Below are 12,860 nucleotides of genomic sequence, written 5' to 3'. Positions count from 1 at the left end.
AAGGGCCCCAGCTATTTAAACCTTTGCCACCCAAGGCTCCTGTCACTACCGGGGAGCTGGGAATGGCCAGATAAAATCACATCCTGGTACTCAAAGCCTGAAAAAATATTTTAGTGGTACCTCCATAGTCAACAGGTTGGAAAAGGCTAGAGAATGGTATTGATCCAATACTTTGGCGATCTAGCAGCTGTGAATACTCTGAGAAGCTAAAACTGAGGAGGTGGGATCGGAAAAGGAACTCAGCACCAGCCAGCCTTATAATAATTACATCCCATGAGCACATTCCCACATGCTCACTCAACTCCAATCCCAGTTTGCAAAAGTCCGAGGAGCAATGTCTTCCCTCAACTCGAGGAACGGGCAACAGTGGATCAAAACTCTTCCCGCTGAAAAGAGACATCACTTTGGGCATTTAAACAACACTCCCAGTCATTCCTCTCGGTCTGAGGAGAAATATTGTTTTTTGCTCTGACCTCATGCCTATTGCTTCCGATCACATACGAAGCACGGCAAGGGGCGCGTGGCGCTCAGAGGATTTCAGGTGTCGTTTTAAATTAGTACATTTCTCTCCCACGGACTTCCAAAGAGGTTTGGGAGAGATGAGGAGGCTGCTTCTCAACCCCTTTGAAGTGGGAACCAGGTCTGAATTTGCTCAACCTTTTCAGGGCCACCACAACAGAACTCTAGGCCGCTAACGGCGCAGGCCTAGAGGCAGTGGGTCTATCACTCAGGGCTGCCAGCTTCCAGGTGGGGCCTGGAGCTCTTTCAGGATTGCCACTGATCTCCAGACTGCAGAGATCCGTTCCCAGAGAGAAAACTGAAGCTTTGGAGGGCAGACTCCGAAAACCTGCCCTCCTTAGGCTCCACCCCCAAATCTCCAGAAGTTTCTCATCCTGCAGCAGACAAACCTACTTTCACCTCTGTCTGGGAATGAGCTTGAGCGCATAGGGAGGAAAGAGGATGCAGGTAGGAGGAAAGGAGGGCAAGAAAAGGAAGCAGGCAGGAGGGTGAGAAAACGACTCTCTCTTTTCCTTTCTGCCCCGCAGCATTTCCTATCTCAGGAGATTAAGCCCTGTGACCCATCTGCAAGGGAGCTGAGACCCACTTTTGGATCGTGACCTACAGATTGAAAACTTCCGGATTAGGGGACTGTCTGGCAAATCCCAAACAGCAGGGGGTCATGCAGCGGAACAGCAAGGAATGGGTGGGGGAGAGATTCCATCCATGTCCTGCGGCATAGTGCTTGAAGATGCATGCTCAAAGCCCCAGTCCAAATCTCATTTAATCAAAAATACAGGCCACACTCTCTCAGCCCCTTTCTCCATAATATGGGGACAGTAAACTCTAGCCTACCTTACAGTGTTGCTATAAGGGGAACTGAGATCATGGCTATGAAACAGGCCAAGCATTCAGGGCTCTCAAAAATCTTAGGAGCAAAATAAATTCTAGCCAATCCATGTGCAGATTCCTGGTTTTCAGAGTGTGAAATGAAAGGGTTCATCAGTCACAGTTACACTCGAACGTCCGCTGACTCAGTTCGCATCCTGCTCACGGGGTTTGGAGGGATGGCGCTCACGGTGCAGGCGCCGAATGCAGGTAAAGTGCTCTCTCTAAAGTCAGAACACATTTACAGTCCAGCGGCACCTTTAAGACCAACAAAGGCTTATTCAAGGTATGAGCTATCGTGTGCACGCCCACTTCCTCAGGTACGAGGCCTTAAAGGTGCCACTGGGCTGTAAATCTGTTCTGCCGCTTTAGACCGACATGGCTTCCCACTTGAATCTATCTGAAGTCAGTCATTTAAAGCAGGGGTAGTCAACTTGTGGTCCTCCAGATGTCCATGGACTACAATTCCCATGAGCCCCTGCCAGCGTTAGCTGGCAGGGGCTCATGGGAATTGTAGTCCATGAACATCTGGAGGACCGCAGGTTGACTACCTCTGATTTAAAGGACCGTGCAACTGCAAAGAGAGGATGGGTGATGAACGAGTCCACACTTTATGCAAGGTGGTGAAAAGGTTAGGGCAGATGACCATGTCCTGTCCTGGATAGCCCAGGCAAGCCCAATCCCATCAGTTCTCGGACGTTAAGCACGGCTGACCCTGGCTAGTATTTGGATGGGAGACCTCCTAGGATTTGGATGGAGTTCCTCCAGGGAATGCTGGGATGCTTTGGTCATGACGCAGAGGCAGGCAAGGGCAAACCATCTCCGAACGTCCCTTGGCTGGCTGTGAGATGGTCCTCGGATCTCCTGGCTACACGACACACACTAATAGTCAATAACTAATAGACCCTTACAGGAATGTTTCACACTTGTATGTTGGCAGATGGGGTAAACAGGAAATGGTGGGGCGGAAGCCTTTGATCGCTGACAGAGTTTTATTTCTCCTATGTTTTTGTGAATTACAGCTGAATTCCAGGGAATTGATTGGCTGTTTTGGCAAAGAATTATCCTATGGCTGTATTTGGATGTGTGACACAGTTTACTAATTTAACAGAATTAATATTTGCTATATATTGCCACTGTCATACAGGGAGTTCTTAGTCTGAGGAAGAGTGCTTGCACTCTAAAGCTCACGCCTTGAATACATCTTTGTTGGTCTTAAAGGTGCTACTGGACTCTGATTTTATTGTGCAGACCAACACAGCTACCCATTTGAATCTAATAAACAATATGACTATGATTCCGGGGGAGACAAACTCTTGGAGAAAGTGTCCGTTTAGTTCCTGGAGTGGACAAAAGCTGCCCAAAGCCAGAATGACCAAGCAGCTAGAGGACAGGCACAAAGCTGATCGACAAGGTACTGGTACTGTGTGCACAACAAACGTGACCAGGGAACATTACAATGATCCAAGCAGTCTCTCCTCATGTGTCACTGAGGCAGCTCAAGCAAAGTATGTTCTTCTGGCAAGGATGTTTGCTGTCCATTTCTCAGCATGGCTAGCCATCATGTAATCACAGGTAACACTGGTCTGTTCTGATTGGCAGCAGGTCACAGGCACAGACTGGTCCTTCTCACCACCTGAGAACCTTCAGCAGAGGCCATCAGCAGAGAAAGCATCTTTGACCCACAGCCAATCTCTTAAGAAAGAAGCCCAAACCCAATCAAGGTCAGTCATTCTTCATGTCCTACTGAAACCAACAGAACAAGTCAATGTGGTGCTATTCTGTGCAGTTCCTCCAGTCTAAGCAGCTCAGCATAAGACTGCAACGTGGATTAGGTCCACACGGCCTGGCTCAGCAGTCTTAACGTAAGTGTCCCAAGTGTTGCCATATTCGCTGTATTTCCCTTTGTTTTCTGCACTATGCCTTGTTCATATGGGCACGTCTGTCCGTCAACTGCTGCAACGTCAAGAAATGACCCAACAGTACAGTTCGTATGCATCCAAGTCCCTTAAGTCAATCAAGGAAAGTCATTCTGCTGCGGATTGCACTGTAAAAGGACCCAGCTTTCTTACCACCCCCCCCCATTTACATCATCGCAGTGCTTCTCAGGGGGGCAGTTCACATATTCTGCTGCCCCTTAGGGAAATGAAGGGAGGCACACACAAGTGCCAACCAGCCCCAAACAACCAGCTGCAGAACGTAATCAAGCTCACTTTGCTAAAAAGCATTCTGTGGGCGGGGACAGGGACCCTCTGGCCTGCCACTCACACACACCAGCCACCCGTCTGGCATCCCATTCATCAAGTGGCCAGCCACATGCCTCCATGGGAACTGGTCCTCTCTTTCTCAGGATCAGGACCGAGGTCCATGAAGGGCTCCGCGTGGTGGAACAAGCGTGGATTTCCTCGCACGGAAAAATTAGCTTGCAATTGTTCCCATTGGAGATCAGGCCCAAGGAAACAGGGGAAAGGTATTTCTCCACCTGCAGTGCTCAATCTCAGTGGGGCGAGGGCTCCTTTTTGCCAGGGATCCCCATTCCTAAGTCAACCACTATCAGGGGTAGTCAAATTGTGGCTCTCCAGATGTCCATGGACTACAATTCCCATGAGCTGGCAGGGGCTCATGGGAATTGTAGTCCATGGACATCTGTAGGGCCACAGTTTGACCACCCCTGCGCTACATCATCCCAAAGCCTTCGTTTACAATCAGGCCAATAAAAAGAGGCGTCCCCGCCCCATACCCAGAAGCGCTTCTTGAAACGACACAGGCATTCTCTTCCCACTTTCCTAGAATAGTTCCCTTCCCAGAATAGACCCCGCGGCCGCCCCTTCGCCCGGCAGAGGGCGCCGGAGGGAGGCGTTTAAAGAGAAAGAGCCTTTAAACACGCCAGGCTGTTCCAGTCGCCGCAGACCCTGGCCTCTTTTTACACACACAGTTTTTAATCACACAAATATAACTCTTGGGCAGCCGCAGCAGGTTCCTTTTTTTTCCCCCAGTGTTAATTCTATCCTCGCTTTCCATTCCAAACAGGGCACCTTCCTGACCCGCAAGGTTTCTCCTTCTAGAAGCGGGGAGGGTGGGAGGAAAACCCTGGGAAAGGAATAAATGCATTTCTTTCCGCGAAAGCTCAGCGTCCGCGTCTGCCGAGCAAGCGCCGCATTTGTTTCCTCTCGTAAGAGCTCCGGCGTTCCCCACTCCGCGCATTTTCCAAAACCGACCCCGGGGGGTCTTCATCCGTCTCGCGGATCGGGAACTTCAGAGCGGCGAGGAAAGTGGTTCACGCAAAAACACAAGTTCGATCGCTCTCCTCCTCCGCCGCCGCCTCCTCCTCGTACGGGGGAAAGCCTCGCTTCCCACCCACCCACCAGCGCTGCGCCCGGGCACGACCACGGAACCCTTTCCCCGTCTCTCCGCTATAAAAAGCACCGGACGGGGCAATTCGGGAACGGAACCAGCCAGCAAAACGCCGACGACTAGCCCGGCTTTAAAAATCACAAGCCTCGTTAGTCTTGTGCCATTTATGTAACGCTCTTTCATCCACGCCAACTCCGGACGAAGGGAAAGCGCCCCGCGCAACACGATCCAAAGGCCCCCCGATGGATGGATGACTTTCCCAGAAGGCGGGTTCCCAAGCGCCAGGCATCGTCGCGCCCCCAAACCTGAACCGCCAACTTCGGGCACTTCGCTGTCACCGCCCTCCCTCCCTCCCTCCCTCCCTCCAAGCCCCGGCTTGTTTTAGCACGAAACTGAAAGGGCGACCCGGCTGCCGCCGAGCAAGCGACGCACAGCCGCGCACAAATAACCTGCCTCCCTGGCTGTCCAGCCTCGATACCTGTAGGGGGATTTTCCCCCTCGGAAGGCGGCCGATGCCATCAGAAGGCATCGGCAGAGGAGGAGGCGGCCGGGGTGGGTGGGTTACGGCATAGTTGCCGGGGTGTGTATTTGGGGGGGGGGGGGGGCGTGCTTGAAAAGACCCGGCCGCTGCTGCAAGTGCCGGGTCCGGGAGCCGCGTCGGCGCGGGAGGTTCCGCCCGGCCAGCACGGATGCGCCGCCGGCTCGGCTCGGACTGCCGGCCCAGGCAGCAGCCTTGTCAATTTCATTGTTCTGACTGCGGCCGGACTTTGCCCGCTTGCGGCGGCCGCCCTGGCCGGAGAGCTCGGCTGGCCAGCGGCGGCGAGCGAGAGGTCTCGGAGGCCATCTGGGAAAGGGGGCGGGGAGGGGGGAGCGGCGGCGGCGAAGCGGCAGCCACCAACCTTCCCTCTGGTGGGGAGCGGGGAGGAAGCGATTCTCTGGGTTTTCTTTGGGGAACGCACAAAAGCGGCGCCGGGAAACCGACACAAGCACACACACACAGACGCAACACACACACACCCCTTCTCCCGCACGCACACATTCCCCACGAACTCCTGTAGCAATGAAGCAAGGGAAGGGGAGGGGGGGTGCCAGATCGATGGTCATCAATCCACCCCCCCCTCCGGTTTTCCCAATCCCGGGGGCAGCCTGGATTCGCCAGCCCCGGGAAGAGACCCCCCCCCGAAAGCTGCCTTACCTTCGTACATGGGGGCCATCGGTGCAAGGATGTCTGTTATTCATGGCAACGGAGGAAAAATGAAGCAGGATTCAGCCCCCCCCCCCTTAAACTCAATAGAAATCTGCCATCTTGCGCCTGTGTCTCTCCGCGCAGCCGAAGCGGCCAGCTGCCTCCTGCATCACGGCTGCCAGGCGCCGAGGGGGGAGGCCGGCGGAAAAAGCCCCACCGAGCCCTCCATGCAGCGCGCCACCCCAGCCGCCCCGAAGGGAGCCGAAAGCCCGAGCCGGGAGGAGGGGGGAGAGGAGGAGGAGGAGGAGGAAAAGGAGAGGGGGGGGGGCCGTCGGCGCCCAGTGGACAGGTCAAGTGGGGAGGGGGAGGCGGGCGGGCGGAGGTCCCCCCGGACTGGGGATTTGGGGGGCGGGGAGGGGGGGCTCCAGCGATCCCCCGATGCTCTCAGCTCAACATGTCTGTCTGTCTCAGTGTTGGGGCTTTCTGCAAAAGTTGCCTTAGGAGGCGAGAGGAAGCGAGGCACTGCGAGCCGGAGACACAGCGAGGGGAGGAGGCTAAGCCGAAGGGGCGGGGACAAGGCCGGGGGGAGGGAGGGAGGGAAAGGGGAGGGGAGGGGAGGGGGGGTTGCAGCTAGTCAAATGCCGATGCCATGGATCGCAGTTTCCCAGGGACTGGAAACGCCGCCGGGGGGGGGGGGGGGCAGGAGCCAACCCACCGCCGAGATTAGGTAGGATCGTGTTTGGAGAACACATTTCAATCAGCCGCGGCAGGAGCGAGAAGAGGAGGCGGGAGGGGAAGAGTCGGCAGAAGTTGGGGAAGCAAAATCCGGGGGGGAGGGAGGACTGCTTAAGTGAAAAATGAAAGAGATTTGTCGCTGCTAGATTTACGACTGAATAAAACGGACCGAAACTGGGGCGCTGGAGACGGGATGGATCTGTGTGTAACAACATTGGAGTCCAATGGCACCATTAAGACCAACCAAGATTTATTCAAGGCGTGAGCTTCCTCAGAGCTGGATCGCTAGATACCATATATCTTTTTTAAAGGTAGCTGGTTGTGATTTTTCTCCTAGCAGTGCAAATCATATAAATGGACATTTTTCGGGGAGTGGGGAGGGTGGGAATTAATTCCATTCTTTTTATTTTAAAAAAATGGTTCTGTGCCTTGTTTGCATTCTGCAGTCTTGCTTCACAACATTAAGCGTGCTACTTCTTAATAGGCATTGTATATTACTACTAGTATAATATATATCCTGTAACGCTATACATATATAGTATTAAATAGGGTTTACATAGAGATATAGATCTGACGTACTTCTTATTATTTATATACCGTACTTTGCTATAAGTGATGTGTGCATTTATGGGATGCTTTATCAGCTAAACAAACACTGCTGCTTTCAGGATCCCCCCCCCCTACATCAAAGGAGAGCTTCTTATTAAGTCTGACAGCCGGTGAGCCCCCTCCTGTGTTCATGTTAAGGCATCCATCCCTTTCGCTCAGTTTCTGCCCTGGCACCTACAACTCTTTTCTCACAAGTTGTCTTCAGGAGATTTCCAGAGGGAAACCTTTCTCTAACTTTTGCTTCCTAGAAGACTTTCCATCTCACGGAGCTCTCCAACGGGAGGAGAACGAATTCTTCATAGCACACAAGCAGCTGGCCTTAGATTGACCTCCATCAAGCTGACCCTTCCCAGGGCGATCTTGTAAATATAAAACCACTACATCAGGGCCTGTCGGAGACCCTCTGGACACAAAACTTTCATATGCACAACCACAGTTATCTGCAGAATAGTACTGGGAGGAGGGACATATTTTTCTGCTTTGGTGGAGTATACCTTTCCAGATGAATTAAATGACAATATAAATTCTTTTTGATGTGCAGTAGTCATCTTAATAGTGTTTTCTAGCGCTTGATAGCAGAATGAGGTTGGTAACTGTGTGAATCTGCAGTTGTTGGACAAAATTCAAGTCCAGAAGCACCTGAAAGTCCAACATAATTATCCAGGACATAATTTTTTCAAAAATCAAAGCTCACTTCTTCAGATACAAAAAGTAAACGTAGGAATGTAAGATTTGTTTTTTAAAGTTCTGTGCTGCCTCTCCACTCAAATAAGCTCCCCAAGGTAGGGCGAACATCAAGGTTTTAAAACAGCATTTTAAATGTATGTAGAAATAGGTAATGAAACAATAAAAACAAATAGACATACACACACTGTACGACTGGGGAGGAGGGCCAAGAAGAGTTTACTGGGCGTTCCTCCCGATTCTTGTGAACCACCACGAACCATTTGGGAGTGGCGGTATAGAAACTGAAATATAAATTTAACTAGATTTAAAGCTCATTTTAATTGAAAATAAAATGGGCGCTAGATGCCCTAGGACCCGGGCCCGACTGCCAAAGGCTTCTGCGTGGACTGGGTCCAGGGGGCTGCAGAAGCCTTAATGCTCTCCCCCTCCCCCAGCGGATGACAGAAGGCTGAAGCAGGGCCGGCGCTGGATTGGGGGAAGCAGCCTACCTGTCTCTGGCGGCGTCATGTCCTCATGGGCTGGGAACTGCGGGGACGCTGGCTGCGGGCGGGCCTGAGGCGACCGGCCACGTGGCACGTCACGGGAGTGGCGGCCAAGGCGGCGAGCTCCAGCAGCGACGGTGAGGAGAAGGCGGCAGGCCCTGACGGCAATGTCGAGTTAGCGGCAGCCTTCTCCCAGGTGCTGGGGCAACCTCGCCGCGTCTGTGACGTGGCGCGGCCGGGAGAATGCAGAGTTGGGCGGCTTCACGTGCCTCCCCATTGCCTCCTTGGCCGCCATTGCCTCCGGCTCGATGGGGAAAAAGGAGCAGGGCCGCCCTCCCCGCATCGAGGCGGAGGGAACGGCGGCCAAGGAGGCAATGGGGAGGCGCGCTTCGCGTGCCTCCCCATTGCCTCCTTGGTCCAGGATTGACACTCGGAGGAGTGAATCAGGAGCCGCTTCGTGGCTCCTGATTCGCTCCTCCGAGTTTTTATCCCGGACAGAGCCCGCCCTAACTCCTCCCACCAAGCCCTTACTGCTTTATTTAGTCCGCGGCATCCGCGGCGCCGCGGGTGGTTTAAAGATTTTCTTAAAATGCCAAATGAAACCCAAAAGTCTTCCCCTACCGGTGGAAGATGGTGGCAGAGGGACACAGAAATCTCCCTGGGGAGGGATTTCTAAAGTTTTGGTGTCCCAACTGAGAAGGGCTTATTTTGGGGTAACTGCCCAACTATCCTCAGGTGGTCAGGGCAGCTAAAGGAAGGCATTCAAAGAGACCTGGAATTGACAGGTGAGTTTGTATGGGAGGAGGCAGTCCTTAACTTTATGCTATTCCCAAGCTGTGTATAGAAGATATAAAGGTGTTCACAGCATGTCAGCAGTGCAATCTTAAAACAGTGCATTGATGTAAATGGACTTTAAACTCTGACTCTCCTTAGGATTTCATTGCACAGACATTTATTCTTGGTATTTATTTAGGGAATTAATATGACACCTCTCCGGAGTATTAAAATGGCAGGAAAGCTAATGAGCACCTCCTCCAAATCCATAAAACAGTCCCCTCCCCAGGCCAGAAGTGGACGTTAACACAGCCCCAAAGCTGAAACCCACCTTATAACTGACATCCATTTCTATAAGCCTTACAACAGTCCTGTAAAGTAGGCCAAAATTATCCCCATAAACTGAGGGAAGATTTAGTCTAGAAGAGCCTCTTCTTGGCAGATTCAGTCTCCAGTTTAAGAGGTTCAGGCAGTCGGTGATGTGAAAGACCTTGGCCTGAGACTCTGGAAAGCCACTGTCAGTCTGGATAGACAAAACTGACCTTGATGGACCAAGGGTCTGGATCAGCATGACACAGAGCAGTGGTTCTCAACCTTCCTAATGCTGCAATCCTTTAATACAGTTCCTCATGTTGTGGTGACCCCCCCCCCCCCCCGGCCAAGCTGCTTGTCCTGCCATGACCGCTGTGAAAAGGTTGTTCGACCCCCAGCTTGAGAACCACTGGCATAGAGGTTAAGAGTGGCAGCTTCTAATCTGGCGAGCCGGGTTTGATTCCCCGCTCTCCCACATGCAGCCAGCTGGGTGACCTTGGGTTCGCCACAGTACTGATAGAGCTGTTCTGACTGGGCAGTGATATCAGGGCTCTCTCAGCCTCACCCACCTCACAGGGTGCCTTTTGTGGGGAGAGGAAGGGAAGGAGATGGGAAGCCGCTTTGAGCCTCCTTCAGGCAGCGAAAAGCGAGGTATAAAAAAACCAACTCTCTGCTTCTCCGTAAAAGGCAGCTTTCTGTGTGTTTACAGTACAGTCTAGAGACGGGTTGCCAGGGTGAAGAATTCACCGGAAGGCTGGACCATTTCAGCTGCTGGCAAGCCCCTCTATTCCAGGTGGAAGCCCAGCAAGGGGTGGAGATGGTGGAGGAAGGTGACTGCCTGCTCATTCTCAGAGGCATCACAAGCCTACCCAATGAGGTGCGTGTGATGTCCTCGTCATGTAACTGTACTCCGGACAGCGCTCCAGACTGCAGTAGACCTGCTAAAGGGGGAATTGCATTTCCCCAGCAATACTCTTGAAGGGCGACAGCTGAAAAAATGCAACCTGTCCTCAACAAGGAAGCACTTCCCCGAGGACAGAGGCTTGGCTTCTGCCACTGCTGCACATTGGCTGCAATAATTCCCTGCAAAAGCCCATTGTGCTGTGCATGGCTGGGAACGGCACTTCTTTTGCAGGGAATGCTTACCCGAATTCTTTTTCATGCTCACGCTCATGCGTCTGGTTTCATTTTCCTCAATGCAACGAAATTAAAGGGCAGCTGGAGCCCTGAGCATTTGTGGCTCCCTCCCCCTTAATTAACACCTCCCCATAGCACCACCCCAAGAGGCTCGCAAAGTGTTCTCCAAAAATACTGCGAGGCAACCAAACACAATTTACAAATACCAATAAAAAGCATTGCACGGAATCAGCAACCCGAGCGCATTTAAAGCCAGATACACAATCTTATTGCGGCATTCATGAATTCTGAATGGAAGCTGAGTCGGTCTCAGATCACTGTGTCCAGTCCTGTGACTACTTGTGAAGATCATTACGATTGTCTGACCTCTAGGCCTTTTATCAATCCCATAACTCTTCATTTATACGATCACCGGATGGTAAGTGTTTTGGGTAGATGCCCAGCATTTTATATTTAACTCAGACCTCAGACACCCAGTAGATCCTGGGAACAAGCATAGAGGACGGTTGTTGTTGTTAGGTGCGAAGTCGTGTCCGACCCATCGCGACCCCATGGACAATGATCCTCCAGGCCTTCCTGTCCTCTACCATTCCCCGGAGCCCATTTAAGTTTGCACTGACTGCTTCAGTGACTCCATCCAGCCACCTCATTCTCTGTCGTCCCCTTCTTCTTTTGCCCTCGATCGCTCCCAGCATTAGGCTCTTCTCCAGGGAGTCCTTCCTTCTCATGAGGTGGCCAAAGTATTTAAGTTTCATAGAGAACTATACTGAGAGCTAATATAGATTGGTCGTAAGCAGTAGGGCAAAGTCTGGGTCCAGGGGCATCTTTAAGACCAACAAAGTTTTATATACGCTTTTTTGCTTTTAAAAATATGGCCACCTTTCCTATAGAAGCTACTACAGCTAGGATTTCCAGGCCTTCTCTGTCTCCTGCCGCTGCTCAGAGGGCCATTGGGAGGGGGGGGGGAATGCTCCCAGCCTGTTCTGGGGAGAAGAAGGGAAGGCAATTGTAAGCCGCTTTGAGACTCCGAGTAGAGAAAAAGTGGCCTATAAGAACCAACTCTCCTTCTCTGCCTATGCCTTTGTACAGGAGTCAGTGAAGTCGGATGGCCACTGACAGCACTAGATGTCACTGGAGCTTACTTCCCCTATTACTCTAGTCCAGTGGTTCTCAACCTGTGGTTCAGGACACCTTTGGGGCTCGAACGACCCTTTCACAGAGGTTGCGGCAGGGCAAGCTGCTCGGCTGCGGGGGGGGGGCATCTGCGCAACAGCCTTGCGGGGTAGATCAAGATAGAGCATTTTCTGGAATGGTGGAAAAGAGCGAGATCAGCATGGTGGGACAAGAGACAGAACTGGAAACCCCGGGGAAAAAACAATTTATATACAATCATGACCAATGGATCTTCACGCCATTGGTCGGTTTCGATTTCATTTCTATGAAAGAACCCTTGCATGATTTTATGGTTGGGGGTCACCACAACAGGAGGAACTGTTTTAAAGGGTCCCGGCATTAGGAAGGTTGAGAACCACCGCTCTAGTCTCTTTCTCCACAATGGGAATTGGTAATGACTGATTGATTGGCTGGCTCCTGCCCCTTAATTCCGCACCCACTTCTGTGAAGGGGCATCTTACCACTTGGGGGGTTCCTCAAAGCCTGAAAAAACATTTCAGGGGGTTCTTCACAGTCAAAAGGTTGAAAAGGGTTGCATCAAGTGCTTTCCAGAAACTCGACTGCAATGGCAGTGCTTCTTTCTGCAGTTCTGATATGTGAAGCCGCCTTGAGGTTGGTACATAAACCGAGCGATCCTAAGCAGGTCTCCTCAGAATCCTACTCGTTTACTTAGTTGGACTTCCTTCCAGCCTTGCGATTGCACTGACCAGAAAAGAAACCATGAAATAAAACAGGAAGGATCTTAATAAGGAGGGTCAAGGTGAACATAGAATAATTTCTCCCCTGCCGCAAAAAAGGAAGACCAAAATAGCCATTGTCGAAACGAAAGCCCAGCTTTGAAACCCCTGGCCTACAGCAGACCTCTGTTTGCAACTATTCCTTCAAAGGAGACCTTTGCTGTTATTATATATATGGCATTTTTATACAAATGATCTCTGCAGTTAGCATCACGATCATTTAATGAAAATGGAGTTATTACACTAGTGCCGTGGGAGCCCGTTTTATTTGCATCAGAGAGTCTCGTA

At 51.7% G+C, this 12,860-nt stretch overlaps 1 protein-coding gene and 1 long non-coding RNA gene across 2 annotated transcripts in view; one reads left to right on the top strand and one right to left on the bottom strand.

The window, feature by feature from the left end:
- Positions 1–6,449, bottom strand: part of HIPK2 (homeodomain interacting protein kinase 2) — a 185,887-nt gene extending 179,438 nt beyond the window's left edge. The window contains exon 1 of the mRNA XM_077339791.1: positions 5,936–6,449. Coding sequence (XP_077195906.1) covers positions 5,936–5,954 — 19 coding nt within the window. The 5' untranslated portion in view covers positions 5,955–6,449. The remainder of the gene's footprint in view (positions 1–5,935) is intronic.
- Positions 6,450–6,608: 159 nt separating this feature from the next.
- Positions 6,609–7,780, top strand: LOC143839128 (uncharacterized). Its single transcript, XR_013231624.1, has 3 exons — positions 6,609–6,653; positions 6,808–6,972; positions 7,519–7,780. It is a non-coding gene; the product is annotated as an uncharacterized LOC143839128 (long non-coding RNA).
- The last annotated feature ends 5,080 nt before the right edge of the window (positions 7,781–12,860 follow it).

This window comes from Paroedura picta, chromosome 5 (genome assembly GCF_049243985.1).
Source record: "Paroedura picta isolate Pp20150507F chromosome 5, Ppicta_v3.0, whole genome shotgun sequence".
Classification (NCBI taxonomy): domain Eukaryota; kingdom Metazoa; phylum Chordata; class Lepidosauria; order Squamata; family Gekkonidae; genus Paroedura; species Paroedura picta.
Note: the sequence above shows the minus strand (reverse complement) of the source record. Positions and strands in the feature narration are given on the sequence as shown.